This window comes from Catharus ustulatus, chromosome 6 (genome assembly GCF_009819885.2).
Source record: "Catharus ustulatus isolate bCatUst1 chromosome 6, bCatUst1.pri.v2, whole genome shotgun sequence".
Lineage (NCBI taxonomy): Eukaryota > Metazoa > Chordata > Aves > Passeriformes > Turdidae > Catharus > Catharus ustulatus.
The window spans coordinates 61,148,172-61,175,495 of record NC_046226.1 but is presented as its reverse complement, the minus strand read 5'-3'; the positions used below and the strand labels follow the sequence as shown (position 1 = coordinate 61,175,495).

At 42.2% G+C, this 27,324-nt stretch overlaps 1 protein-coding gene across 1 annotated transcript; it reads left to right on the top strand.

Annotated features, from left to right (window-relative positions):
• The first annotated feature begins 12,666 nt into the window (after positions 1-12,666).
• RCN1 (reticulocalbin 1) lies at positions 12,667-24,534 on the top strand. The gene is made up of 6 exons (XM_033063842.1): positions 12,667-12,890; positions 16,558-16,751; positions 18,284-18,462; positions 18,982-19,042; positions 21,551-21,750; positions 22,635-24,534. Exons 1-6 carry the CDS (start codon positions 12,667-12,669, stop codon positions 22,740-22,742), a joined length of 966 nt encoding a protein of 321 aa, XP_032919733.1. The 3' UTR covers positions 22,743-24,534.
• Positions 24,535-27,324: the final 2,790 nt, after the last annotated feature.

Sequence of the window (27,324 nt, the reverse complement as noted above, 5' to 3'; positions counted from 1 at the left end):
TGCTCGTTCCAAATCTGGATCTGTAGCAAAGCTCCACTGGCTAGTGATACACCTATACCTATGGGGAGCACACTTGAAAGACTCCTGAAAAACTGCAGTGCATCTCATTTAGAACACACTGTAAACCAAAGCTATTTTTAATACAAGAGCCATCTCCATGTGCAGGTCATTCCCAATGCCCTATGAAATTTAGGAGCATGTAAAAATGATGCCCAAAGTAGAATGCAAGAAAAAGTTTTGAGGACAAATCTTGCTAGCTGAAAGACTGAGATTATTTTCAAGTCCCAAGGCCCAGTTGTGCTGGACTAAATGGGAAGCTGAGCCCATTTTCAGGAAAGGGAATGCACAGAAAGGTGATGCCTGGTTTAGCAACCCAAACCAACCTGCAAGGATGAGAAAAGCAAGGCCTAAGGTTCAGCAGAGCTCAGTGAGAAGCACTGGGTGGCAGAGCAGAGCCCAGGCACTCTGTCAGACCCTCATTAGTGTGACAGCTTACAAGCCATGCCATGGGGTAAAAAGCGGGAGAGCCCCAGGTATCGCTCTGTGGCAGGACACAACCACAGCACGTCATCAGGTGGGCTTGGAGACCCACTGCTCATGCTCTATTTCTACCACTTCTGAGGCACTGACAAGTTGTTCTGCACATGACACAATCTCTGCCAGCACTTTGTATCTTCCAGAGTCAGGCACCATGGGACGGTTTCAACAGTTCTGGTCATTTTTCTGGCATAAGCTCATAACTGCAGCACTGGAGTGGAAACACTGCTTTGTCCCCATCCCTCCCCTGACATAAAGTTGATATGATAGAGCTAGTCTACCCTATGTTTGCTTCATTGTCCATCTTTAATCTCTCAGCATTGGTTCCATATGTGCTGAGGATGTGTTTGGGTGGATATTCACATTACTCATGTAAAACACTATCCATGTTTGCTGCTAGCTAAAACAAGTGCATTCCATCCACAGCAGCATGATACTCAGGACAAGCTGCAAAACTCACCCAAGGCACAGAATAAACTCTGTGACAATTATTGAACTCAGTCATTGCTAACTAATCATTGTGAAATTATTAGCAGCTATCTCAAGGTATCTCTGCAAGCAGCAGTTGCTGCAGTGTCAACATACCTTGAGACACACACACACGAAGTCTCTGGAGACTTTATAAATTGGTTGCTGGCCAGTGCTGCTGCCTCCTCACTGCTGCTATTACATCTGATGGTTAAATTAAGACAGCCCCACATGCTACAATCACACCTCCATTCTGTCTGGTAGACCTATGGAGATAAAGATAGACCCAAACCAAAAAAGAGTCTGATCACAGCAAGAGACAGATGCATAAAGACAGACCAAACTGTAATTTTTCCAGAGAACCTAATAATTCCACTCTTTGAAGAGCAGCACACAGAATCAAAACATACAAGAGTGGGGCTGGCCATGTCTCAGACACCACTGAGGTATTCACAGCTGCTCCCTTACCAACTGCACAGCACCTCACCAGACCCAGGGTCTCTGCCTGCCAGCCACAGACAGCAAGGGGATTCAAGGAACGAGAACAGTAAGAGGGAATGATGCCAAGCTGGGAACTCATTGACTTTTTTTTTTTCTTTTCACTGAATGATGCCACCTTTCCTCACCTTTCCACCACCTGTGTGATGCCCCTTTGCAGGGCCATGCACAACTCCCTGATGACCACAGTGTCAGAACTTGGACACACAGCAGGGTTTTCCACTCATACAGGAAGAAATGGTCAGACTGAAGCATGAAATAAATGGTTAGAGTCACTTCCAGAAGGAAAACAGACAGAAGAAAGCACTGCTCTTTACCCAGCAGGTTTGGTGCTCCCAGTAAAATGCCTGGCTACAGTAGGGGCACTCCTCTGGGAGAGGAGGAAGAAGTTGCTGTCTGGAGGATGGTAAGGGCTAGAGACTGTATTTCAGATTTGAATACACCCTCCTTTGACAAGTGTCTGCCTCACAGCCTTAGCCAATGTGCTCTCTCCAACACATGGCCTATTTTCTCACTGACTTGTATCGCACTGGGACTGCAAGAAGCCTCTGAAACCAGGGGCTCTACTTCTCCCCCACAGCCATTTTTACACCAAGTTAGTGTCACTTTTCACAGCAGGCTTAGTCCCAGCTTGCACTTTGCTTGAGAGCAGCATCCTTCCAGATGCAGCAATGCTGAATTAGTGTCAACATTCTTTCCAGAAGCAACACTCCAAATAGACGCCTACCCCTCACAGCAGAAGGGCACACTCTTAAATGCGGTAATTAATAGGCAACACAACAACAAATGCTGTAAACATTAATAACATGAAATCTTTAGTAGATTTCTTGCATCTGCTGGTAGAGGGTTTGTTTTTCATGGGAAACAAAGCAGTCACTGTGTGTAAATTATGCTCATGTCAAGTGTTAAAATGCAGTAATGCACCACTCTGGAACATGCATAGAAATGACTGCCTGGCTATGTATTTTGTACTAAAAGCAGTAACCTAATCATCAAAGTAAAGCTGAATGGGCTGTTATACACCCTCATCACAGGAGTTCTTACATGCTGTTATTTGGAATCAGCAATCCACATTTCCCTCAGAAAACCAAGCCCAAAGGGCACAGAGAAACTTCCTCACTCGCATCAGATGAATGCCTGCAATGGAGCACAGCTACATCACCTAGAATGAAGTCCACACTAAATCCCTGCACCAGTCAGAGCCACCACATCCAAACAACAGACCTGGCTGTCCACTCTTTATCCAGCCTGGATATTCTTGTGCTGGACAAGGAGCCTCATCTGTGAACAAAATTCCTGAAGCATTCCTGCCTCAGGACACTCCAAATTCCTTTGTGCACTACTTCAATGCAGAAAGTGAAGATCAGACCTTTGCAAACAGAATTTCTTTCTTCTCATCATCTGTGTTGAAGCAGTGAAGAAAAGCATCACAGTCTAAACTTGGCTTCTGGTGAAGGTGTCCCTGCCCATGGCAGGTGTTTGGAGCTAGATGATCCCCTAGAGGTCCCTTTCAGCTCAAACCATTCCATCCTTCTATTGCTTCATGATCTGCCTGGAATGCAGGAGCTCTCCTCCTCCACATGTTTTTGTCCTGTTTCTCTAACTCTGTCCTCTGGAGTTGCCAGCACAGGACATAATTTCTGCCACTTACCTTCTGGGGAAATCCCTGCTGGGAAAGGTGAGGTGTGGCTTGAAAACTGGCCCAGGCAGCATCTGACATTTCCTCGCTGAGGTCACTCTCACAGGGGGAAGTTGACTTTGGCTGGAGCACTGTGTGTTCTGGCTAGCCCAGTTGGCAGACAAATTCCCAGGGACTCCTGGCTGGGTGAACCAGAGCAGCCTGAGGCTGCACTCTGATATTCAGGAAATCCTGGGGCAGGGACACTGAGTCCAGCACAGAGCCCAGCCTTCAGTGCCCCCAGAAAAGCCTGAGCCAGCTTACAGGGAGGTTGGTGCCAAGGCTCCTGTACGAAAGGGAATCCAGCTTGTTCAGAGCAGCCTCTTCTGTGGCACTGCCAAAACCCCACAGGATCTCAGGTCCAGCGTTAGTCATGCTGCTGGTGGTAGTACACATTTATGGGGTCTGCTGTTGAGGCTCTGCCATTTAGTGCTTTGTTCAGTCAAGAAATTCAAGTTGGCTTAATCTTATTGTGTTAATGGATCTAAATATGGACATAAAGAACTTGAGCATACATAAGCACAATGAATATGAGCCTCTCATTCATCCCTGCACAGTACCCGGTAAATTGCCAGCGCAGCCCTTTGAGCTTACTAACATCTTTAGACTTGGCCTCACAAAGATTACACTCCCCACTCAGCAATTCAGCCTCCTTCTAATACTTTTAAAACAGAGGAAAGGCCAAGACCTCTAGGGAAGATGCCAAAGATTGAATGGTTGGCCCTGAAAGCAGACAAACTGCAACAGGCAGCAAAGCAAAGAGGCTATGCCAACAGTGGTGCTCTCAAGGAAAGGAAGCACAGTTTCTGTTCTGGCATCCACAGCACCCAAACATTTACACACACAATGCAGGTCCCTGCAAGGCAACAGCCAGGATCTGTTTGGAAAGGCTCTTTGCTTCTTGGAACTTTTTCAGGTTTTCTTAATGCTGTGGCTTTTCTTAGAATTCCCTCACCCTTCTGGTCATTATGGAAAGAGTAGAATCACTGGAGCCCAGGCTCCCACACTCACTGGGCCCCAGAAAGCTGAAACAGCTAAGAGCTGGAATATACTGGGTGATACTTTGTTTTCCTTCTAACAAGAAAGAACTTTCCTTTCCCTCCAAACCGCAGTAAGCACACATCAGGAAATGAGCATTTGCAAGGCTGAAATCTCAACATCGAGCATTATTTAAATTTGTAGGGCTATTTAATGTTCATCACACATTTGATCCTAACAGTGCAAGTGATTTTCTATCAGAACACTTTTTTTTCCACTTCAACAAGGAAAACTGCCCCTCCAAATATAAGCAGTGCTTGTTATTTTGAGGCAGTGAGGCAAAACATACAGCACATAGACCACATTTGGCTTGCTTAGCAGATGTCTACAGATCAGTTGATGTTAATTTCAACATAAAAGCTATTATACTTCTGGCCTCGCCCTATTAGTTGTTAAATAATTATTTATGCTTGGTAGATAAATTCTAGGAACCTTGAATAATGCCCATCAACCCTACTAATCTAACCATATTTGACACAACAGTTTTCACTCACAGAAGACCCAAGATGTAATGTTTGTTGCCTGTATGATTCTGTTTCACAACCTAAAAGGTAACCCCATATGTACATTTAAATGTAGATTGTACATAGGAAGTGTTACAATGCTACTTCACAGGCAAAGAATGAGCTTGTTTGCTTCACTGACATTTGCAACAACACTGTAGCCAGTTCCAGTTGATCACTCAGTTTATTTAAATCTGCACTTCACAATCCAGGCACTAGTGAATGTTTTTCCATAGGTGCTTTTGCTTTGCCTATGTATTTTGGCTGTACTTGTCATTGGTTAAACCCTAATGCACTGCAACCTTGTACAAAACAAAACAATAACTGGAAATGTAGATTTCCCAGTTAATAGTTTTAAGCAGCTAACCTAACTTACAGGAGTGCTATTTTTACACATTCAAAACTGTAGTTGTTGTGTGTTCTGCTTGAATGGTTTGCAAATTCCAAATAGCCAATCTACAACAAAACTTGGAACAGATATTGAGCGCAAGGCCCTGTATGAAAGTCTTTCAACCAAGTCTTTGGACATTCATATGTTTCTGTCTGAAGAAATTTAGTTGATGTTTTGTCCTCTGAAAGCACATTTTTGTGTAATTATACTTTTTATCCTTAACAGACAAGTTAGAATGTAAAGATTTGGAAAATATAAGGAATTGGAACATTCCACTGAGGAGAACTCATTCAATATGTCTATTTCTATTTTATCTGTCTGGTTAAAGGAGCACGGCTTCTCTATTATCATAGTAATGTACATTATTTCTGCATTTAAGTTTATGTGCAGTTTATGATTTTGTGTGATAAATATAAATTAGTGATGCAAAAAGGAGCAAAAGGAATTCACATTGCTTCCAGCATACTGCACTTCTTCCCCTAAAAGCTGCATGGCTTTGCTTTGCATCATTGACAAACCAAAGCTACTAAGATGTTTCAGCTGATTTCAGTGGACATTGAACAGACCCCTCTGCCCTACGAAAGACCAGGAAAGAAACCCAAGTTCCTCCAGCCCCCTGGATATCTCCATTCCAGGCTGCTCTGCACCTACAGCACTTATGCATCTCAGCCCTGTGACGAGTTCTTTCTACACCTGACCTTTGCATATGGAGATTTTTAACCCTGGGTTAAAAACGTTCAGGGAGAGCTCTAGGTTGTGTTTCACTGCTGCACCCAAGGAGGCAGAGGTCATGGCCAAAAGCAGGGTTTATTGCAGGGTTGGTTCTATGACTTTTATTAATGACAAGCCAATTTCTCTCCCCTGATGTCTGTGATAATGCAATGTATCCTTGAACTTCATGTCATAAAGCAGCAAAGGTGAGAAACTGCTGAGGCAGAAAAAATGTGGAGAAAAGACTGTAAATAAAATCATGTACATCAAATAATGCTTGTTAAACACTTGCCTTTTAGACATATGAATTTGATGTTATTCTTTCCTTTGCTTGTTGGTAACACATACCCACCTGTTAAATACAAACTGCCCAGCTAGCTAATACAGCAGGGTTTCACATGCTGGCAGGTTCCCCTAGTGTGGCTAGCTAGAAGCAAACCAAAACATGTGATGGAGGAAAGCAACGTGCTCACTAGAGCAGGGAACCAGAGTCACTAAATCCAACACCAGCCCTACATGTGGCATTAACCTAGACAGATCTTTTCTCATGCACACTTTTTTCCTCTGTGTTGGAATGGTGTTGCAGCTCTGAGGGAAGCTTTGCAATGTCAGCAGATTCTGAGACGAACTTTTAAGATCTTCAATTGCTATGAGTTTCATTAACAGCTGACACCATTGCTCAGACACTCCTAGGTGGCTTGCAGACTTTTTGCTTTTAAACACTGTTAACCATACCTCTCTGTGAATAACAGCAATAAATCAAAACCATAGAGAGATGCACTTTCACAGCAAAGCCACCAGGAAACGAAAATTGTGTTGATCCCCACAATCCCTAGACTTAAGAGGAGGGTAGTTCAGTCCTGAAGAAGACATCCTAGCCATGGCTAGCAGAGGACTGATAAGTGCAGTCAAATGTTTTCTCTGACTCTGGTACTGGTCAGAAACTGGCTTATGAACAGGGTTTCAGTAGGTCTAGCAGTGCAGTTATTACAAATTCTGTTTTGAGGAAGTGTGTATTTAACTTGCCAGGACCTCAGTTAGGTTATCTCTGTAATTCCAAGGTACTTGTTGTTCTCTTTGATGTGATTTAGCTTTTAAGGAGAGGCCATTCCCAGACAATCACATGCTGAAAATAGAAATGAGAAAGAAATATCTATTAAATGCAAAGTAGGCAGACAGGCAAGATCTCCTGCAGATAATTAGGTTCAATAGTTTCTGTCAGATGATTAAAAAGCCTGACCTTATATATTTCCTTCTGGTGCAGTTTGTTTTTCTTAGGCAGGCATCCTAACAGGTGGTTTTCTCTGAAAGAAATACTCCAGTGCAGATCAGGGATGCCCATAACTTCAGGTACTGTGGCAAGGTTTGGCAACAAACTGGATTACCTGAACGTGGGCACCTTTCAAACTGCACTGCCTGGGAGGCTGGCACAGCTGCAGTGCTGTCAGTGCCACCATGGGGCACGGCACTGAATTTTTAAATCACAGAGAAATTACAGGGGAAAAGATTAAACCTTACAATCTGGGATTTACAGGCAGAGCTGTAAGAGTGGCAAACCCTCCTGTACAGATATCAAGGGATACAGATTAGCAGTATTTTAATCTCCAATTAATTAACACTCTCTATGTCTACTACCTCTAGCAGAAATAAAATTTCTCAGAGACTTCATTAATTTTGTTTGCACTCTCCCCTATGGTTCTGTTTGAGACAGACCATGTTTTTATGATGAGGACTATTCAGTGCTGGCCCATTGAACAGCACAGCCTGCTTTGGGATCATGTCCCTTACAAACTGATGTAGCTGTGCTGTGGTTGCCTGCACCAGTCTTTTCACTGTCAGTCACTGTCCACAGATCTCTACCCTCTTTTATCAGGGTCTTTCTTTACTTAAAAGTTGGGGCAGTGCAGCATTCAGTAATCAGCAACTTCAGCACAGATTGCAGCACTAAAACCACATTCTCACTATTTAACTCCAAAAAAAACCAAATTCAACAACAATTTCATTCTTCATCAAAAAAAGCAAAATCTTTACTTAAATTTTTTGTCTGCTTTTTCTGTATCTTTCACAAAATACTCTAGTAACAGATTAGAGGAGTACCTTACTTTCATACATCCAGGGTTCTAAGGTTATACAAGGACTAATGTATACATAGATCAGCTCTCCTACAGATTTTTTGTTGTTGTTGCTCTTGTTTATGACCAAACAAGGGATAACTGTTACCAGCTCCTTCTCTGCTGTTTGCTCATTTCAGCAACAATGCACAGGCCCTGATAAGTATTCAGCAACAGCAGTGTCTGCTTTGAGCAACAAAGCTGCTCTCCCGTATCTTCTGTAACTGATTTGAGGACATTTACACCTCAGTTCAAACATCTGTGGCTGCAATTCCACCCCCACGTGTTCACACTCCTTGTTTGCAAATGCAGGAACTTGGGTTTAAGCACAACAGGCCCAGCAGTGTATCAAAGTCTCTAGACTTTTATGCCCTACATACACTGTGGAATTTCCACTGTGCACACAAAATTATTCATGATAGAAACATTGAAGGTCCGTCGTCCCCCCTCCCTCTGTGAATACCAATGAGAAACATAGCAAGAGGTTTTCTCTTGCTTCCCGATCATAGTGAGGAAAGGAAATTTGAAACCAACATGTTTTGCAGGAAGGAAAGGGAAAGTCACTGCAAAATGTTGAAGACCAGGGGTGCAAGTACATAGTTGTATTAATATCTCCCATCCCTGGAGCTGCAGTAATTTGCATGACATTATCTACCTGGGATGTTGCTATGGTTATCACCATACATAAGTAATTACCAGGGCAAATTGCACATACAGCGCACAGATTCACGCTGTCAGAAGCAAAGAATCTTTTTATACACTTGAAAACGTACATGTTCGGAAAAACACTAATCACAAAGATTCCTGATACGAGAAAAACTTCAGGAGTACTCCAAAATTGTTGTTAACTATGGTTATTGACATCTTAAGGACCAAGTCAGACCACGTCCAAGTGAAGAGAGACACTGCACAGGCTCAGCAGAAAATCAGTGGAAACAATCACCAGTTGTTGTAAGCAGAAACCAGCCAACAGGAACAGCAGAAATCCCTGCCAAAGAGTTCACAGTATAAGCAGATCAGAAAGGCAAAGAGAAGTGGTGTATCAGACAGAGCAAATGAGATTGTCAGCTCAGTTGATGGCACAGGCCATGATTATTTTGGGTAGATTATGTCATGAAACTTTCTTCTGGTAACTAGGCCCAAAAAGATGAATAGAAGAGGAGGAGAGAGTGATGTAGATGACACTCAAGCTAAGAAAAAGACAAGAGATACGGTGTGATGAAGCAGCTGGTCAGGATAAGCCAAAACTGAGTCTAATCAAAGTGGTTCTCTGAAAGGTCCCCTATTTCCTCTCCTGCCAAATTTCTGCTGCTGTTTGCAGCCTGGGATCTGGTTGTGCTCTGAGAGGTTTCCCAGGGAAGCTGAGACAAAAGTTACAGTCCATCTACACTTGTACACCCCAGCTGAAGAGAGCAACTAACACCCAGCAGAATTTGGATGAAAGTACAAATACAGGGTACCTAATGCTAGGTCATACAAAGTAAATTAGACATTAAAAGCCCACTCTGAAATACTGTTATATTTCCAACAAAATACAGCTGCACTGTAAACGGCTTGAGTTGCATTGGTGTCAATGAAAACTTTCCAACAAGTTTGAAGAAGGTGTTCTGTGTCCTCAGGAAAAGACAAAGCTTTAAAAAATAGCACAGTACTATGACCTGAATAAACCACATTAGGCTAACTGGAATGTAAAATATAATTCTGAAAAGCACAAAATATGTTTCTATAATATAATTTGAGGTGGCATACACAAGTCTCATATCCATTCAAACCAACCATATTTTCTGTGTACAGAGAAATATTGCAATTATTCCAGATTTACAAACTAACAGAATTGGGGAGAAAAAAAATGTTGTATCTTCCATTTGTAGCTTCTCTTAAAGACAAGTTCTTTTGTTTACTTAGAAATCATCTGCTTCTCTCAGACATACATTTTTACCTCCTAGTAGTACCAGCATACTATACTGCCATCAAGTATTTTGACTATTTTAGCAGATAGAACTAGAAAAACATATTGACAGAGGTATGTTCTGAGAAGGGCTTTGCTACTGGAAGCGTGACGAGAGCAGGTATGAGGCAGCAGGCAGTCAGAAAGCACAGCAGCCTTAGGGATCGTTGGCATGGCCTCAGGGAAGTCACAACTAATGATGTCCAGAAACACTGGCTAAAAATGCAAGATATGTGTAACCTTGCTAGGATAAAGGCAGACTGAAGACAAAGGGAGATGTGAAATAAGTCATCTCAGGCTTTCTCCCGGTGACTGGATGCCCACAGTGACAGAAGTTACTTTAAATGTATTTCATATAAAATAGTTTGTTGGCTTTAAATATATCAGTGAAAGGGAAAGTAAATATGTGAAGAGCAAAATGCAAGATGGGAAAAGTGAGATAAATATTGTTAGATTCAGAGGAAAAATGCTATAAACAGTAAGCAAAGCTCTTTGATTTGCACTGTTTTCCAGCCCATAAAACCCTAATATCTGCCAGCGCTTCATTAAAAGCTTATGAACTACCCAGCACGCCTGCTCCTGCATAAATATATTGCTAAAAAACATTGTTGATGTTGCAGATCTGGTATTTTGCAATGTTTCAAATAAACCTTATGTGTATAAAACTCAGATGCATTATTGACAGAAGTGTGGATGGTGAAAAAAGCCCCACAAACTCTAAAACTAATTAATCATTTGAGAGCAGTAAGTTTCTCTCAGAGGTGTTCAAAGTAATATCTCTAAACCAGAAAATGCAAATATTTTAAGAAACAGGCATTGTGGATAAAGGACTTAAGAGAAAACTACCATTTTGTGAATTGAGTAAAGGGAGCCAAAGGCATGTCTTCACCGAGGATTGAGAGTTCAAGGTCACGACAGCCCAACAGCAAAATCTGTAAATGTTCGTCTGAGTGATACAAAGATCTGGCAGTGCTAAGACTGACCAGATCAACAACTGTTCTGACTGAATGTGCAGCCTATTCCCAGCATTACAATCTCAGACTTCAGCCCTCTAAGGACAAGTAATGGCAATATCATTCCTTTTCCACAAAAAGTCATATTCGATCAATCAAATATTTATTGTTATTACCAATGGTCCCAAAAACAAGTCTGGAGAGATCAGAACATTCATGATTTCTCATCTTTCATAAGACCACTGCATTTCAGGGTTCGTTCTCACTGGAACCCAAACACAGGGCAAAATTTAAATGTTCTGATGGGCAGAACCCATATCCCTGAGGCAAAGCCTCCCAGTGTCTGGAGGTTTTCCAATATGCATTTAGCCCATTCTGCATTGCTCTTACTGTAGCTCTCCTCACAGAAGTGTCTCCAAATTGTTCTGACAACAAAACACAGAAATTAGTTTCCCACATCCCTCAAATAATTTCATATCCCTCTGCTGCTCAGATGAAGCATCAAGGTGATGTTTGATTACAACACTGACGGGGTGAATGGGTGGTAAAGCCTACCTGTTACCCATGCAAACGGCTCATCTCTTAACTAGCAGCACACACCAGCACTTGTGGATTTGCAAGCTAAAAATTCAGCACCTCAGCACAAACCCACCCCTGGAATAACGTTAAAAACAATACTAAAGATGTAGGAATAGAGACAGGAATATTAGAAAACAGGAATATTAGAAGGCCAAGACACAGAAAAGAGCCGTATCTGGCTCAAATACAAGAGCCCTGAATATTAAATGTTAATGATAACTTGGTTTTGAAGGTATGTGCTTAATAACAAACAAACCAAACAACCAAATCCTCTACCAGGCACAGCTCAGCTACACACGAGGTTTAGTTCAAAAGGAGTTCTACCAGCGTAACAACAGCACAAGCGGAAGCTGCGGTCTGGCGCAGCATCTTGGCACATCCGCGTTGGTGGTACACCCAAAGGCCACATCAGACGTGGCTTATACACCCTGCGGGCTGGGCTGACAAAACAGTTGGTGCAATTTGGAATAGTAACACCCTGAGGTCCAAAGTAACAATGGACAGACCAGCCTTGGTGGTGGAGCAACAGGGTCATTACCCTGCGATGTATAGCGTATAATTACAATCCCCTCTAGTACTTCATTTCTTGTGAACGACGTGTATAACATAGGAAAATGAATCATACTGGGAAAAGGAATCAATTACCTCTGCCCAGAGATTTTCGCGGCTGCGAACAACATAAATTTCACTCTAGCCAAAACAGACCAAAACCTTTTTCTTTGCTGTATTTTTGGGCTTCCCCTCTTCTACATTTTCAGTTCCCAAGTCGGTTCCCTTGCAGTGACGGTGACAGTGACCCCATCACGATAAATACCCTTTGTGAGAGCGCTGGCGACCTATTCTCCCCCACTTTTGGGATATCAACACTCAAGACAGCGTGGAGGGGTTTGTTTGTTTGTGTTAAAATCACACTTTTGTCCTTTCCCAAGCGATTTAGGATGACAGCAGAAACCACGATCAACCTGTCGCTCTGGCTGAACGAGCAGCAGCGGCGGGACAGTTCCGTGCCGCTGTTTCCAGTCGTCGCGGTGTGCATGGGGCTGAGCTCCGCCATCAGAGCGGCCCCTCCGCTGCCCGCGGCTCCCCGTGAGGGCTCTGCCCGCGGCCCGAGCCCCCGTGCGGACGTGGCGCAGCCGGGCCGGGCGCGCTGCCAATGGCCGGCCCGGGGGCGGAGCGGACCCAGGGCGGTGCCGGGCCGGCGGGCAGCGGAGCGGAGCGGGAGCGGGGCTGTGAGAACCGGGCCGGCGGGGCATGGCGGGCGGCGGGGCGGTGAGGGCGCTGCCCGCGCTGCTGCTGCTGCTGCTGGCGGCGGGCGCGCTGGGCAAGCCCACGGCGCGGCAGGAGCGGGCCCGGCCCGGAGCCGCGCAGCATGAGGACCGGCCCGGCTTCCAGTACGACCACGAGGCCTTCCTGGGCAAGGAGGAGGCGCGGAGCTTCGACCAGCTCAGCCCGGAGGAGAGCCGGGAGCGCCTGGGGTGAGCGCCCGGCCCGGGCGGGAGACGTGGCAGGGGGAGGGCCCGAGGTGGGCCCGGCGCGGAGCAGGCGACCTGGGACTGCTGCGTGTCCGTGGGGCAGCGGGAGCCTTTCTGCCCTGAGGGGCTTGTGCAGCGGGACCCGGCACCCCAGAGTGGGACCTGGTACCCCAGAGTGGTGCCCTGTGCCGCAGTGTGGGACTCGGTACCCCAGAGTGGTGCCCTGTACCCCAGAGTGGTGCCCTGTACCCCAGTGTAGTGCCCTGTACCCAGTGTGGGACCCTGTACTGCAGTGTAGTGCCCTGTACCTCAGAGTGGGACCCTGTACCCCAGTGTGGGACCCTGTACTGCAGTGTAGTGCCCTGTACCTCAGAGTGGGACCCTGTACTGCAGTGTAGTGCCCTGTACCTCAGAGTGCCTGCGGATCAAACCTCTGGGAATTGACTTCTCGCACACCCCGCTGGTTTTGCAAAGGAGCAGCCAACAATTCACGGTTTTGACTCTCTCCTGCCTTTTCTGGCCCCACAGCAGTAAGGCTCTCAGAGGGAGCTGTACCGGGTGTTGGATCTGCTGCCGAGGCTTAGCTGCTGCAGCTCCCTGCCTCTGGGACACTTGCCCACACCATATCAGTGTTAATCCAGTTTAAACCATTCCTTCTTTACAGCTACGTTTACAAGTCCACTTGAAGCATCTTCCCACAGGTTTCCCACTTGTGACTTCTTTGCTCACAGTGTTTCAATTTCTATTACTTCCATGCTGCTCTTTATGCAAAGAGCAGGGACCATGCCTTACTTCACTGCTTCTCCCTCCTTTACACCTACAGGAAGCCAGGTCACTAAGCAGAACTAAATTTAATAGGAGTTGAAGAAAGATCCTTTAATATAGTTACCATGAAGAAGTTTGTTTAAAATACCTGCATGTTCTCACTAAGATTGCCCCTGCCTCCCCTTCCACAGGGAGTGGCACTTGCTAATTTTCTGTCTAGTCCTGCCAGAAGCAGTAGCACTGTAATCTCACTGGGTAACCTCTTGCTCCTTTGAGAGCTGTCACTACTATTTATGTGTGTCAGGGAGTAAACAGATAAAGTGATTACCAGAAATTATCAACTTCATCCTCATTGTTTCAAGAAGGAGCAAAAGAAACCATGTTCTGAACAAACATGATCTGTGACCTAGATTCTCATGAGTTGTATCATCAAAATGGACATGCCCTCCTAATATTGGTCTGCACTTACACATAGTACAGATAATTTACTGATAATTCAGTCAGGGATACGATTTAACAGTACAGCTGTTTTTAGACAATTTTTACAAATGTTAACTCAGCAAGGGAAGGAGTTTTAACTTCCAGTGATCTCACTGGTTGCCCTTTTAGGGGTGACACAGGCATGTTTAAGTATAGCCACAGTCACCTTTTAAATGTGACTTCAGGTGACTGAAGTGGACCTCTGAGGACACATTGTGGGGTGAACACTGTGCATGACAGCATCAGGGATGTGATTCCTAGGGGCATTTGGGAAAGTTTCAGAACTTCTAGCATTTCCCAGCTTTGTAATTTTGGAGAACAGCACACTGGGAGGTAAAGAGAGGATTTAAAAAACATATTGTGGCTTAATAATCAGATATACTGAACCCCTTCTCCCCATTTTTGTTAGGGGCAACTTATGTAGTGGATTACAAACAGTCACTTCTCAGCAGGTGATTGGCTTTTAGGAAGAAGGCAGATTTAATTAAAAGCTATTTTTAAATGATTTCAGGAGAAAACAGAAACATACAGTCTGCTATTCTAACCCAAGTGCATGCTGCTGTATTTATAAGTCATTTTACCTTGCTTAGGAAATGTGGTGGCACACTGGTCATCCCAATAATAACATCAGTAAAAAGTGAGGTCCACAGTCCATACAACAGCTTTTTATCTGTGCCTTTGAGAGCCTGTAGGGAGGACTGTTTCATTGTCCCCATCTTCAGCTGAGAAGTGGGGTGGAATAGTGCACATGGAAGCAGTGGACCTATGAAAACAGGTGGAAAGGAGGAGGCATAAAACATTTTCCAGTACACAGTCCTGATTTCTTTCATGTTACACACTGCCAAGAGCTACTAGCATAATCATTTAATACCTTAACAGGAGAAAGAAATAACCAGTTAAACAAACGAAACCAAATTCATTGTGGGGAAGATCTGGTGTCAAATAGAGTCCATCATGGAGGGAAAGGGACCACTGGAAATTGATACAAAAGAGAAAAATTTTTTTAGTCAGTTAATTCACATTTTAATAATTCAGAAAGAAAATTCAGCCGCCCTTTTTTTGCCCCATAACTCAGAAACAGTGTGTTTATAAATTCAGTCTAATACTATCGGACTCACACAAGGTTGCTGGAAGTTCAGCAGAAGCTGCTGCTGTTATTTCAACAACCACTTTTGTAACAAATGCTTGGGAACAGACATTGCTTCACTGCTTGAGCAGTTCCAGTTGGCCAAGTGTGGATCCTTTGTGGAGAACCAAGATGAGGAATTGAAAAAAATGTTTAAAAGTGCAGATCTTTTTCCCTGTGTCCTGTGGCTGCCTGGAGGTTCAGGGAGCTCACCTGTGGAATGTCAAGTCAGGATTTAGACAAATCAGCTCCTGCTTTTACCCCTGCATTGCAGTGGCACATCAGTGTTCCACAGGAATAGCACCAGTCAGCCACTGATAAGGCACAGGGCACCTGCAGACAGGCAGCCCCTGCACCTCGTGGGCAGGGTCATGGGTGCTGATGTGCCCAAAGCCAGTCTGGATGTGCCAGAGGAGCAAGGAGGATGTTCTGGATGTGCTCAATTCCAATAGCAGGGACAGAAGCCAGTTTTACAAGCTCAGCCCCAAAATGGTGAGTTTATCAATTGCAGAGAGATTAATTGCAGGAGATTAGTTGCAGAAAACATAAATGGTAGAGAGACCATTGTCCCTTTTTTTTTTTTTAAACTGCAGCTGTGTCACTCCTGCTGATTTCAACAGTGCTTGAGGCTGGCAGCTTTACACTGGACAGAGGTTTATAGCTGCCAGCAGTGGCTGGAGACCTGCTGCTTCAGACTTGATATTGCTTTAGTGAGTAACAGGCATTCCTGGCAACACCAGCAATACTGGTTTCCATTGGGAATGGAAGAACAAGTGGAGGGACAGGTATGGAAGGGGACACTGTACCTGGTGTGCCTTACACAGTCATATAACTCACTTCAGCTGGGTGTCAGCCTGCTGGAAAGCCAAAAGAGAAACTGCAGGTGTCCACCAAATCCTGGATTTTTGCCCTGGTTGCCTCCAGCAAGTTTGAGTACAGGCTTTGTCCTGAAGTGGAATTGGTGTCTCCTGCTCTGAGGAACATGGCCACTCCCTGTAGGCTGTGAAGAAGAGATCCCTCTAAGACAGAAGCCTAAGAAAGCCAGGTACTCTCTGCTCACTGATTTTGGTTGTGCAAGTTCCCTTTGAATGATTTGTAGCAATGCTGAATAACGAATAGAGACATATTCCTTAAGATGATGTGTAAAATGCAGGAAAGCCTTAACCAGTAGGACAGCTACAGGAGTTCAGGGCACTCCATTTTTGTGGAAAATCAGGGCCATATAAAGATTACTAAAATTGGCCTGACATGCAGTTTGGGTTTCTGCCAACTGTTAAAGATGCTGATCTCTTTTTACAGGAAGATTGTGGACAGAATAGATGACAACAAAGACGGCTATATCACAACAGAGGAATTAAAAAACTGGATTAAACGAGTGCAGAAACGCTACATCTATGAAAACGTGGCTAAAGTCTGGAAAGACTATGATCTCAACAAGGATGATAAAATTGCCTGGGAAGAATACAAACAAGCCACATATGGTTATTATCTAGGTAAGAGAACATACTCAGATTGTATGATCAAGGATTTTTGAGATTATAAAATATGATATCTTGCCTTGCAGTTAACAGGAGTTTGGTGTCACCTTTAGGAACTCTTGAAGCTCACATTAAATTTTATAGATTCTCAGAAGTCAAAACCACTTTTTGTTTATTTATTGTAGCCTTTTGCACGTGGGTCACCAGCACACAGAATGTTTTGTAGAGGTATCATTAAATTTGCTGACACAGCTGAATTAAAGTCTCCAGTTAGAAATATATTATTTTTTAACATTAAAAAGGGTACTTTAATTAAAAAATAATTTATTGTCAAATTAACTGTATTTGTGAATTTGATCTCTGAAATCGTAAGTCTGGATGTTAAAAATTTAGTCTGCGTCTAAGCTATAGCAAAGTTATTGATTGAAATCATTCTTGCAGAATAACATGCTTCAGACTGTGATCAACTGCAAATGAAAATCCTTAACAAATCAGGCAAAAGAAACATTTATTTAAAAATATACCTGAATTCCCTCTGCTCCCCTCCATGTTCCCTTTGCTTTGAGAAGTTAATGAAGGAAGAGGACGAGAAGAGATCACTTAAGCTAAAGGGCAATACTGACAGAGCAACAAATCAGTATTAATTGACCATTTATACATACTGGAAATGAGAAGACAATATTTACCTACCACAGAGGCAGTTTCTAGAGCAAGCTTTCTGTAGCAGTAATCATTCCAAAGTCTACCTCAGATTAAAATGGAGCTTGTTACATTTGTGAAAGGAAATATTTGACATGCAGTCCCTGCAGAATTATCCCTTAGCCCTTTGCTTTTGCAAGATTTGGAGAGCAGCATTGTGGGCTTGTGTTAATGAATACTTAAAATTCCCATCTGTAATTCCTGGCCTAGTCTTTTTCACCTGTTTGTCTCCCAGCATACAGATTGTGAAATTGTTATGAGTATTTTTCATTTTTAAAGTCAGTTTAATGATCCTATCAAAAAATTATATCAAATACCATTCCTTTTATGCCACTGAACACCCTGAAAAAATGTCATTGTTTTAAACTGAAAATAATTGTTAGGTTCCCTGTAGCAGAGGCGTAGCACTGAGGTAATTTCAGTCAGCCTGTCACCTTCTGAAACCAGGTTTCCTTGGTTTGCTCTTCTTGAAACTGAAAAGTTGTGTGGATCATATTAACGCCTAAAGAAGAAGAAAACTTCTGTGAATGAAGTCTACCCCAAATACTAAGTGGTGCTTGTAAAGGCAGATAAAAAGATCTGTGAGGGATAATATACAATACTGCAAAATCTGTTATTCTGGGTTGTGACAGAAGGCTTGCTCAGAAATTTACCCCTACTGTTGTCATCTTTAAAAATTAAACCAAGTACTTGACCCCTGAATTTAAAACCTCTTGGGGTAGAGAATTTCCATTTAGAACAACAGCTATTCTGGCAATAAACCTTTTTATTTCTAGACTTAAACAGCTTTGTTTTGCTAGTGTGTTTTAAAGGAGAGCACTTCTGAGATCATCTTGATTCGTTTGCAGAAAATCCAGAAGAATTCCAAGATGCAACTGATCAGCACAGTTTTAAGAAAATGCTGCCCAGAGATGAAAGACGTTTCAAAACTGCAGATCTGGATGGAGACTTGGCTGCCACTCGTGAAGAATTCACTGCTTTCCTTCACCCAGAGGAGTTTGAGCACATGAAAAACATTGTTGTCTTAGTAAGCAAAGCAAAATCATTGCCAGTGTTTCTACTTGTATGGATGAACTTTGAAGGCTTCTCTAACCTTTCCAGGCCGGGTTTAGAAAAAGAGACACGTAATAGCTAAGTGGGGAACAGAAAAGGGTGCCTTTCATGATACTCACTTGGTTGAGAAGTCTCAATATAAGAAAGACGTTTGAAGTGCATTTAGACAGCTCTTAAATGGAATCAAGAAACAATCTTGGGGCACAGACTTAAACCAAAATAAAAGCACGGTGTGCTGACATGCAGCAGCTGAGTGTTTCCTGCAAGCTGGTATCTGCCCCTAACCTAAGCAGTTCCTTCATACAGGGAATATTTTCAGCATGAAAGGATATTTGTATACTCATTGTGTAAACAACAGTCCCACTGGATTTAGTGAGACTACATTCACTTGTGTACAGGGGCAGGTCAGGGCCACAGAACATAAATGATCAAAGGCAGGTAGTCAGAGCTCTCAGTTTTTTCTTGATTACTTTCATGCAAAATTGTTTTCCAGGAAACCTTAGAAGACATAGACAAAAATGAGGATGGTTTTGTGGATCAAGATGAGTACATTGGTAAGTGTTGATACTTGTTCCTTATGTAATCTCCAGTCCATTTTTCCATCTTGTCTCAAATTTGCATCAGCATTGACAACCCAGAGTGAACAGTTCTGTGTTCCAGTTCAACTGTTTTACACCAACTGTCCAACTCAGAAAGTTTAATTTCATTTTGGGTAGATAGCAATATGACCAGGAAAAGTTCCTCACGTGTCACAGCACAAAATTCTCGTCTTGTTCTCATTTAACTCAGCTCAGAGTTATGTAAGAACAAAAGAAGAGAATCTGGAATAATATTTTTCATGGCGGGGATATTCTTCAAAGTGCTGTTTGAAGGTATTGTTTAGGAATGCAGGAGGATCAGAAAATTAATTAGTCTTTTCCCAAGTTTTGGTGGTTCTCAAATATCTCAAACACCTGGGAAGCAACCATTGCAAAAAGAGAAATTTCACCTTGTTCCTGCTAATTTTTTTCCTAGTTTAATTAGTAAGTAAAGCCCATACTTCTGTGGTGATGATACCGTTATATTCTGATGAGTTTTAAATCCAGAAAGTAGCACTAAGGAGGCATTAGTGCAAAGTTGGATGAACCTTTCTGTTTCTGGTGGTGCTATAAAGATCACTTCACATAGAATCAGGAACAATATACACACACTAATTAATGGCAGGGGGTTCTGTTCCTTGTAAATTATATTTAGCCCAGAAAGTGAATGCTATTCATCTATGACTGAAATAACAGAGCAGCATAATTTCCACAGTAATTTCAGTTCATTCAGTGACATTACCTACATATAATTATAAGGTAATTGTCAACATTTGTTACCATGTGAATGCTGGTTTTTCTTGTCTTCTATAGATAGGAACATAGAATGTTCTAGTCACGATCACCCCACATTGGCAAGGATGATAAAAATCAAATTGACAGGACATGTCAGTTGCTTCAAATAAACAATATAATTTGCACTTTAAAAAATGAAAAAAGAAAGTGAATGTGTTGTCTGAAGTTTTCTTCATGAGTTGAGAAAACTATGCTTAAAATATTCCTACTTTCCTTTTTCAGATGCAATTTTTTAAAATTTTGATGAAGTTGGAATTAAGAAACCAACAGAAAACTAAATCTCTTCTTTGCTGGTTTATAAGGAACAACAAAAAGAAGTCAAAAAATTTCAGTCTCTAAAAGGAGTATTGGGGAGATTTGCTGAAGCTTATAGAATGATCCCACCTTCCTTTTCCTTCTTTCCTCCCCTTTTGTCTTTTATAAAATTTGGTTTAGATTTGCACAAGCAGTGGAGCAAAATACTATAAAAATGTTACTAAATTCTCCCTGTGCATGAGCAGGTAACAAGAGTATTTCAGGAACACTGGGAGCAGTGACAGTGAACCTCAGCCCAGTGTACACACTCACACTGCAGGGTCACGGGGTTATTCCTGCCTTTGAATTCAGCTTTATGTTTCCCACAGGTACCAGCCAGCCTCTGACCCTCACACCATCCATGTGGGTACACTTTTCCTTAGCACATCCTTGAGAACCAAAAAGCACTGGAGAGGAATAGTATCACAAAGCAGGAGGAGGAAAGGCTTGAGGAGCAGGAAGGGATTTGGCACAGGGACCAGAGGAATGACATGGATACACCACTGATGATTTGGAAAGCCCTGTGATACAAAGAACAGTTAGAAGTCAGTTGGTTTCAATAATCACTGCTACTCTCCTGTGTTACACAGAAAGCAGCTGCCACTGTGGCGTGGTCCTACCAGTGCTTCCAAAATGTAGCACAGGAGTGATGTGCAGAGCAGCTCGTGTGTGTAATCCCTGCATCCTGTCACAAACAGTGCTCTCTCCCCAGGTACCAGTCTGTGACAAGTGCACTGTGCCTGTGGTTCCTCACAGAATGCACCATAATTCATGACTTCTCCAGCTCTGTCTTTCTGGAATAGTGTCTTCTACTGGAATGTGCTGCATGGTTAAAAGAGAGCTGATCTGCTAAGCTGAATGTCTCTTACACAGACTTCTCTAACAGCAGTACAAATGCATGCAAGTTCCATTTAGCAATTTTTGTTTGCCTAAATTTCCCCTGTGCCTTTTTTTCGTGTAATCACTCTGCTGGCTGAAGTCTGATCTTATCCACAAAGACATTGCTGGCAGGGACAAGATAAAATGGCTTTCTCCCCATGTGACTGAGCCTAGCACTAAAACTTATGACTGCTATTCAACCAAAGATCCTTAGAGGATTTTGTTAATTCTGTAATTCAGATGATGGCCTTTGAACATTCACCTCTCCTGTTAGCCCCACCAGCAGTGCAGGTATGACACAGGGTAGTGTGAGAATGGGCAGAATCACCAGCAGTGAAGAAATAGGCCTGAGAGAAGATACAGCTACTCTGTTTACACCCCACATTTCTTTTTCTGTTCAGAAACACTGTGCAAAGAGTGAAGAGTTCAGTCTCCTCTGAGGAGCACTGTGAAAATAGTTTGTACTTAATTTGCAAAGTAAATAGAACTCAAGTAAGAGCCTTATTTCCTCTCCAGCTGATATGTTTGCAAATGAAGAGGGTGGACCGGAGCCTGACTGGGTGATTACAGAGCGTGAGCAGTTCTCAGATTTTCGTGATCTCAACAAGGATGGAAAGATGGACAAAGATGAGATCCAGCACTGGATCCTCCCCCAAGACTATGATCATGCACTAGCTGAAGCCAGGCACTTAGTCTATGAATCTGATGTAGACAAGGTATGTAGTGTTCCAGTATCATTTTTAAAGAAGTTGTATAAGTTGTTGTGGGTTTTTTAAAATACCAGCTTGCAAGAATTTATTCCTAATAACTTTTCTTTAGAGGCTAGAATTGCTAATGGATTAATGTTTCCATGCCAGTTTCAGTTGGTAGTGTTAGAATTACAAAGTAATAAAATACAGTTTATCAGCTGTAGAAGTTCTCCTGCTTTCATTAGGTGAGATGAGAAACTGTCATCTTTAAGCACAGTGCAAATACTCTTTTTATTTTAAGAGTGGTCATGACTTTTATATATTGATATAGACTAAAAGAGGAAAATAAAGCTACATTTAGATACACCTTGTACTCAAATGTAGGGGTAGCAAAACCACTCTCAGTTCTCTATTCAAGCACATATCTTTCACCTAAACACTAGCTCTGATGAGGGACAGTATATTCCAGGTGGTGGTCTTCAGAAGTGTAATGCAAGCAGACTTGGAACCTTAAAGCCAAAATACTCCTAACACAGAAAGTGTAAATTGATAATGTAAGCAACCATTTTCCACAAAGTGCACCAGAGGATTTTTGGTTTTACTGTCAGAAAGATGAACCAAACCACCAAAGGGCAAAACTGTATACCAGGAAATCCACCTGCTGTTCCTACTGCTTGGCAGTGAGTTTGTTACAAAGAACTTTCAATTAGCAGTTTGAAGCCTGGCTGAAGCCTGTGGGACTTCTGTCTTCCAGTGGGGTCCAAATTTCACTCACTGTGACAGCTGCAAATGATTGCTGAACCTGCAGTGAAGAACTGTCTGTTTCCCAGGGCTCTTGCAAGTCTGTGCTGGTGTGTCTTTGATTTAGTTTTGAAAATATTCTTACAGAGGTTTTGTTTTCCTCCTACCAGGATCAAAAGCTAACAAAAGAAGAAGTTCTAGACAACTGGAATATGTTCGTTGGAAGTCAAGCTACTAATTATGGGGAGGACCTCACGAGAAACCATGATGAACTATGATACAATGTGCCAGCCAGCGTGCCACACATCTTTACTGAAATCACCATGTCCATCCTCTCTTAGAGGGAAGATGGGCAAGGGACACTCACAAGGGAATGACTTGCATTAATATTATTTTTAACATGCCAGCTTATTACCTCCGAAACCACATAGAAATAGCTTTTTTACTCTTTTCACGTGATTAAATACAGTATATAATTATTACAGTTTTATTTTTGAAAATAAGAAGGTAACTTTTCTGAATAGGTTAGAGCCTGACATGAAAAAGGCACTTCTAAAAACATTGCAAAGATCTTTTATAGCCAAGCATTTTCTTCAAATACCCATTTTTACCATAGTGAAATGCACCTAGGATTAGAACCCTAATGTTTAAACAGACTTAAGTTATTTAGTTGTTTTTTCTAATAGCATGTAACAGTTTAGAGGTAACTCTGTGAGCCTCCTACCCAGAGAAGAGTTTGATACCAGCTTTGTCTCCACACAGTTTCTGTGTCCCAGTTGGGTCAGTGGTGCTGCAGGGGTGTCCAGCAGCTCCCTGGCTCCTGCTTTAATGTGCAAGATGTGCAGGTGGCCCTTGTCCCTGAGCAGCCAGGGATGCAGAGTCCATCGTGGCAGCTGCTCCTTCTGACAACAGGGACACCTACAAGTGTTTGTGGGGCCTTGGCTTTGCTGCTTCCTGGGAGGAATTGTGCCACATGGAGCATAATTTATCTCCCTCTTTTCACACTTCACCCGAGCCCTGCTCTTGTTCACACAGTGTGAATGGCAGCGGTTCTGTGATGGAGAAAGAATGAGACATATCATCCCTCTGGGCCTTCTGTCTCCTCTGCCACAGAAGAGGGCAGATTTTTGTGGCTGAAGTTCTGGGTTTGTGTGTATATATGTTTAAGTACATGTTACTGAGCAACTCTAAAGACAGCTCTCCTTCCAAAAAAGGGGGAAAGCTTTCCACACAGGTGCTTTCTTTTTTACTGCATAATGTGAGTTGTTACATGTATATTTTTATATACCCAACTTAGATAAGTTTGGTTGGTTTTAAATGTACTGGTTTTAAAATAAGCACAATAAAACCAATACTTCTTTTTGATACCGTGAAGGTACAATAGCAGTAACACAGATTAACAGAGAGGTGATGTAAAAACACAAACCAAGCCTCTAAAACCAGTAGTTCCCAAAGCACTGGGGTGGTCATTTCCTAGAGCATCTGGACATGCAGCACCAACTGTTCTTTGTTGCCTCGTTAAATAAAAAAAAAAAAAAAAGCCAAAAAGAAGTGCAGTATACATAGTTGCTGTAACTAGAATGTGTTCTGGACACTAAAACTGGGAGATCAGGACTCCACAGCAGCATTCTCTGGGAGGCTCATGGAAGGTTTGGTGTAAAACATCACACCCTGGTCCCATAACCATCCAGAGGGGAGCTTTGAGACTCCCAGGATGTGAGACACTTCAGCAGTTCAACACATTTGTGAAAATCATCAGGAGACAGTGCAGAACTGTGACCTCTGTAAACAGTGTCATTTTTATAAGGTCATAGAAGAACTGTGGTGCAATATTTTACATCTTGCAGTTGAAGATAATTAAATCTAGATTGCTGAGTCTGACAGAGATTACATGTGTTTGCTGGCACCATTCCTAAGCTTTTGGGGTGCACTTCTTATGACATTGCCAGCAATGTCTCTGAAAAATCCCTACCTCTCTCACTAACATACAGTAGGGCAAATGTCATAAAAGTGAACTGGTTTTGCTTTTACAGTACCCTCAAGTTAAATAAAATCCTAAATGCAGTGTTATCTGGGAAGCAATAAAATTGTATCTTGGCACATGTAAGTGATTATATATTTTGTTTATGGCTTGGATGTGGAAAGGTTTATTGTACTCAATAATCCTGACAATCTTTATCAAACTAACATATTTTGCTAACAGATTTTTAGTACTCTCTACGTACTCAAATTATCTTCTGCTCTTTCAGGAAACAATACCTTAAAAGACCTCAAAAAAACCCTTGTTTCCTGCAAGTGAAACTGCAGCTCAGACTGGATACTGAGCCAAGGATTTTCACTGCAGCCCAGGGGAAGGTTGTTTGCTCACTCTTGTTGAAATTCAGTGGGAGTTGGGTGCTGAGACACTAAGCATTGTTGCCCTCAGCTAAACATGACACTTCCAAATGCACTGTGCACTGTCCCAACAAAAAAAAACACATCTGTGCTTTGACAAGCAATCACATTTTCTCCCACATTACTAAATGAATTTGGAACAGAATTAGCAGCACGCAAGAGAAAAATTGTGTTCTCATATTTGTTCTTGATTCCTGTTACTGCTTGGAACACATTGGTATTTTCCAGGATAAAACTACACTTACATGAGTAAGAATGCTGAAATCAGAGTTTTTCATGCCAACAGTAACTGAAAATTTAGATCCATAAAAAGGTTTTCTTTTTTTCCCAAAAGAATGGTACTCAGGTAGCATATATCCTCCTAGGAAAAGGGCAAACATGCCAGTTAGAATGAGGTTTAAAATAATCAAATTATCAATAGTGGGTAATGGGGTCATATCAAGATTAGGAGCTTTTTAGATAAAGCAGAACATAGAAGCAGTTTTAGAGAACTGTTTTTAAGTATGCCTGATGTGATTTCGTTTTAAAGGCTCCCTTGTTTCTGCGGTTCTTCATGGTGTTTCTCTTACCAGCATTCAGCAATGGTACAGTACATTCCATGCACTAAATTTCCCTTTCAAGCTCAATGCACTATGGAAGAGTAACTCCAAAAGAGACTAGAGCTTCTGGGTTTAAATTTAACACTATTTAAGGAAAGCAAACCTTTGCTAGGGGATATAACTGTTAACATTGTGATTTTTCAAGCCTAAGGTTTCTAATGGGGTTTGACTGTTCCAGAGATAACATTTTTTTCCTAGGTAACATATTTCAACTCATATTATGAGCAAACGTTACAAAATTTTAGTGTAATGTGAAATACTGTAATGTCAGATAGCATTATTTATCTGCTTAATATGACTAAAACCATTAATTGCTGGGAGCCATACTTCATCCCAGCAACATGAAAATCCATTTTGTGCCTATCTTGTCAGTTATTGCCGATTTTCTTAATCAATTGTGACACAGTGAAATTCTGTTGGGGAAGTGTGTTTATATATTTCCAACTGCAGGTTCTGTATGGTAACTTATTACATAGATCCTCCATTAACTCAGTGTTTTCACTTTGCCTGTGCCACAATACATCAAAGGTGCATTTTTCTTACTGAGATATCTGGAATAGCCATTATTATTGCCCATGCAATTTTAATTATTGGAATTTATGAAATGAGCTAAGTGGCTAATGTTCATTGTCTTATAATTCCATTTAATGATTCAATCAGATTGAATCTGTCTCCTATTCCAATAAAAGGTACTGTACATAATTCCCTAAAGAAAGCAGATCACAGCCCATCCTGCTCTTGTTACACAAGTACCTTAAAATAGTTGCATAATGTTTTATTATTTGCTGTGCAGAAGTTGATCTTGATCCCAGTGAAGTTATCATGAATTCCTAGTTCTAAGGAATATAAGAACTGCTCCAAGGCCTAGTCTAAGTAATGGGACCCAAAGGCAGGCAGAGAGCAATGGGGTGGTGGGACTGGAAGTCAGAAATAACAGTACAAGCATCAAATGCTGATCTCCTTACTACTACTGAGCACTAACATTTAGGAATTAGACCGATTCATACTCCTGTGGGATAGTTGGGGTGTAAATCTAGTTCATGGAAGGCAGTGTGTAAAGTCTTAGTGGTCTGTTCAGGGAGCCTGAGGCATTTTATTGAGTCATGGTGGCATCACTCTTAGCAAATGAAGTGAGTTTTACAGAGTGACAGAAGGATGTACAAAAAATATTTTACAGCTAAACATTTTGCAAAACCTGACTTGGCCTGTTGTCAAGCACTTGGAAGCTTCACTTTTCATCACTCCAATTTAGTGTGTGCTGGGTTCCATTCAGTATATCCAGCAAGTACATATGAACCACAGTCACTGATTTCAAAGGCAGAATTGAGGATTATTTCCCACTGAAGTTTCAGGGCACCAGTGAGGCTGATGTCCCTGACATTCCAGTGCTGTACAGATTATCCCAGTCCTGATGAATGTCAAAGCAACCTCAGAATAAAAATGTATCAGTTTTCCCCTAGTGTGAAACAGTGAACAAGGGGCACACATGTGCACATGATACAACAGGTGATTTCACACTTGCATTCTGCCTCTCCACAGGAAAAAGGACAACATCTCCAACAGATGGGAGCATTTCTTCACCCTGGCAGTGACAAGAATACAATTATCCTGGGTATGCATTACTATTCCCACTGAGAAGTGAGGGATGGCCATCCTCAGCATAAGTGTTGGCTCTGAGGGCAACAGAGGCAACAGAGCTCAGCTTCATATACTGCATATTGTTTTCCCTGTGGAAAAATTTATTTCATATTAATAAAGGCTCCAAATATGGTCTGGTTGGCTAACTTTTGAAGTTTTAGTGTTTTAAAATGTTTCTTAGTTGGCCTTATTTGTGGTCTGAAACTACCACATACCTGAAATTCCAGAA

Excerpts from the sequence above, each read along its gene's own strand:
- RCN1 (XM_033063842.1), top strand. The coding sequence starts at position 12,667 with ATGGCGGGCGGCGGGGCGGTGAGGGCGCTGCCCGCGCTGCTGCTGCTG. Across the intron at positions 12,891-16,557 it reads GAGAGCCGGGAGCGCCTGGG|GAAGATTGTGGACAGAATAG; the intron begins GTGAGCGCCCGG and ends CTCTTTTTACAG. Across the intron at positions 21,751-22,634 it reads ATGAATCTGATGTAGACAAG|GATCAAAAGCTAACAAAAGA; the intron begins GTATGTAGTGTT and ends TCCTCCTACCAG.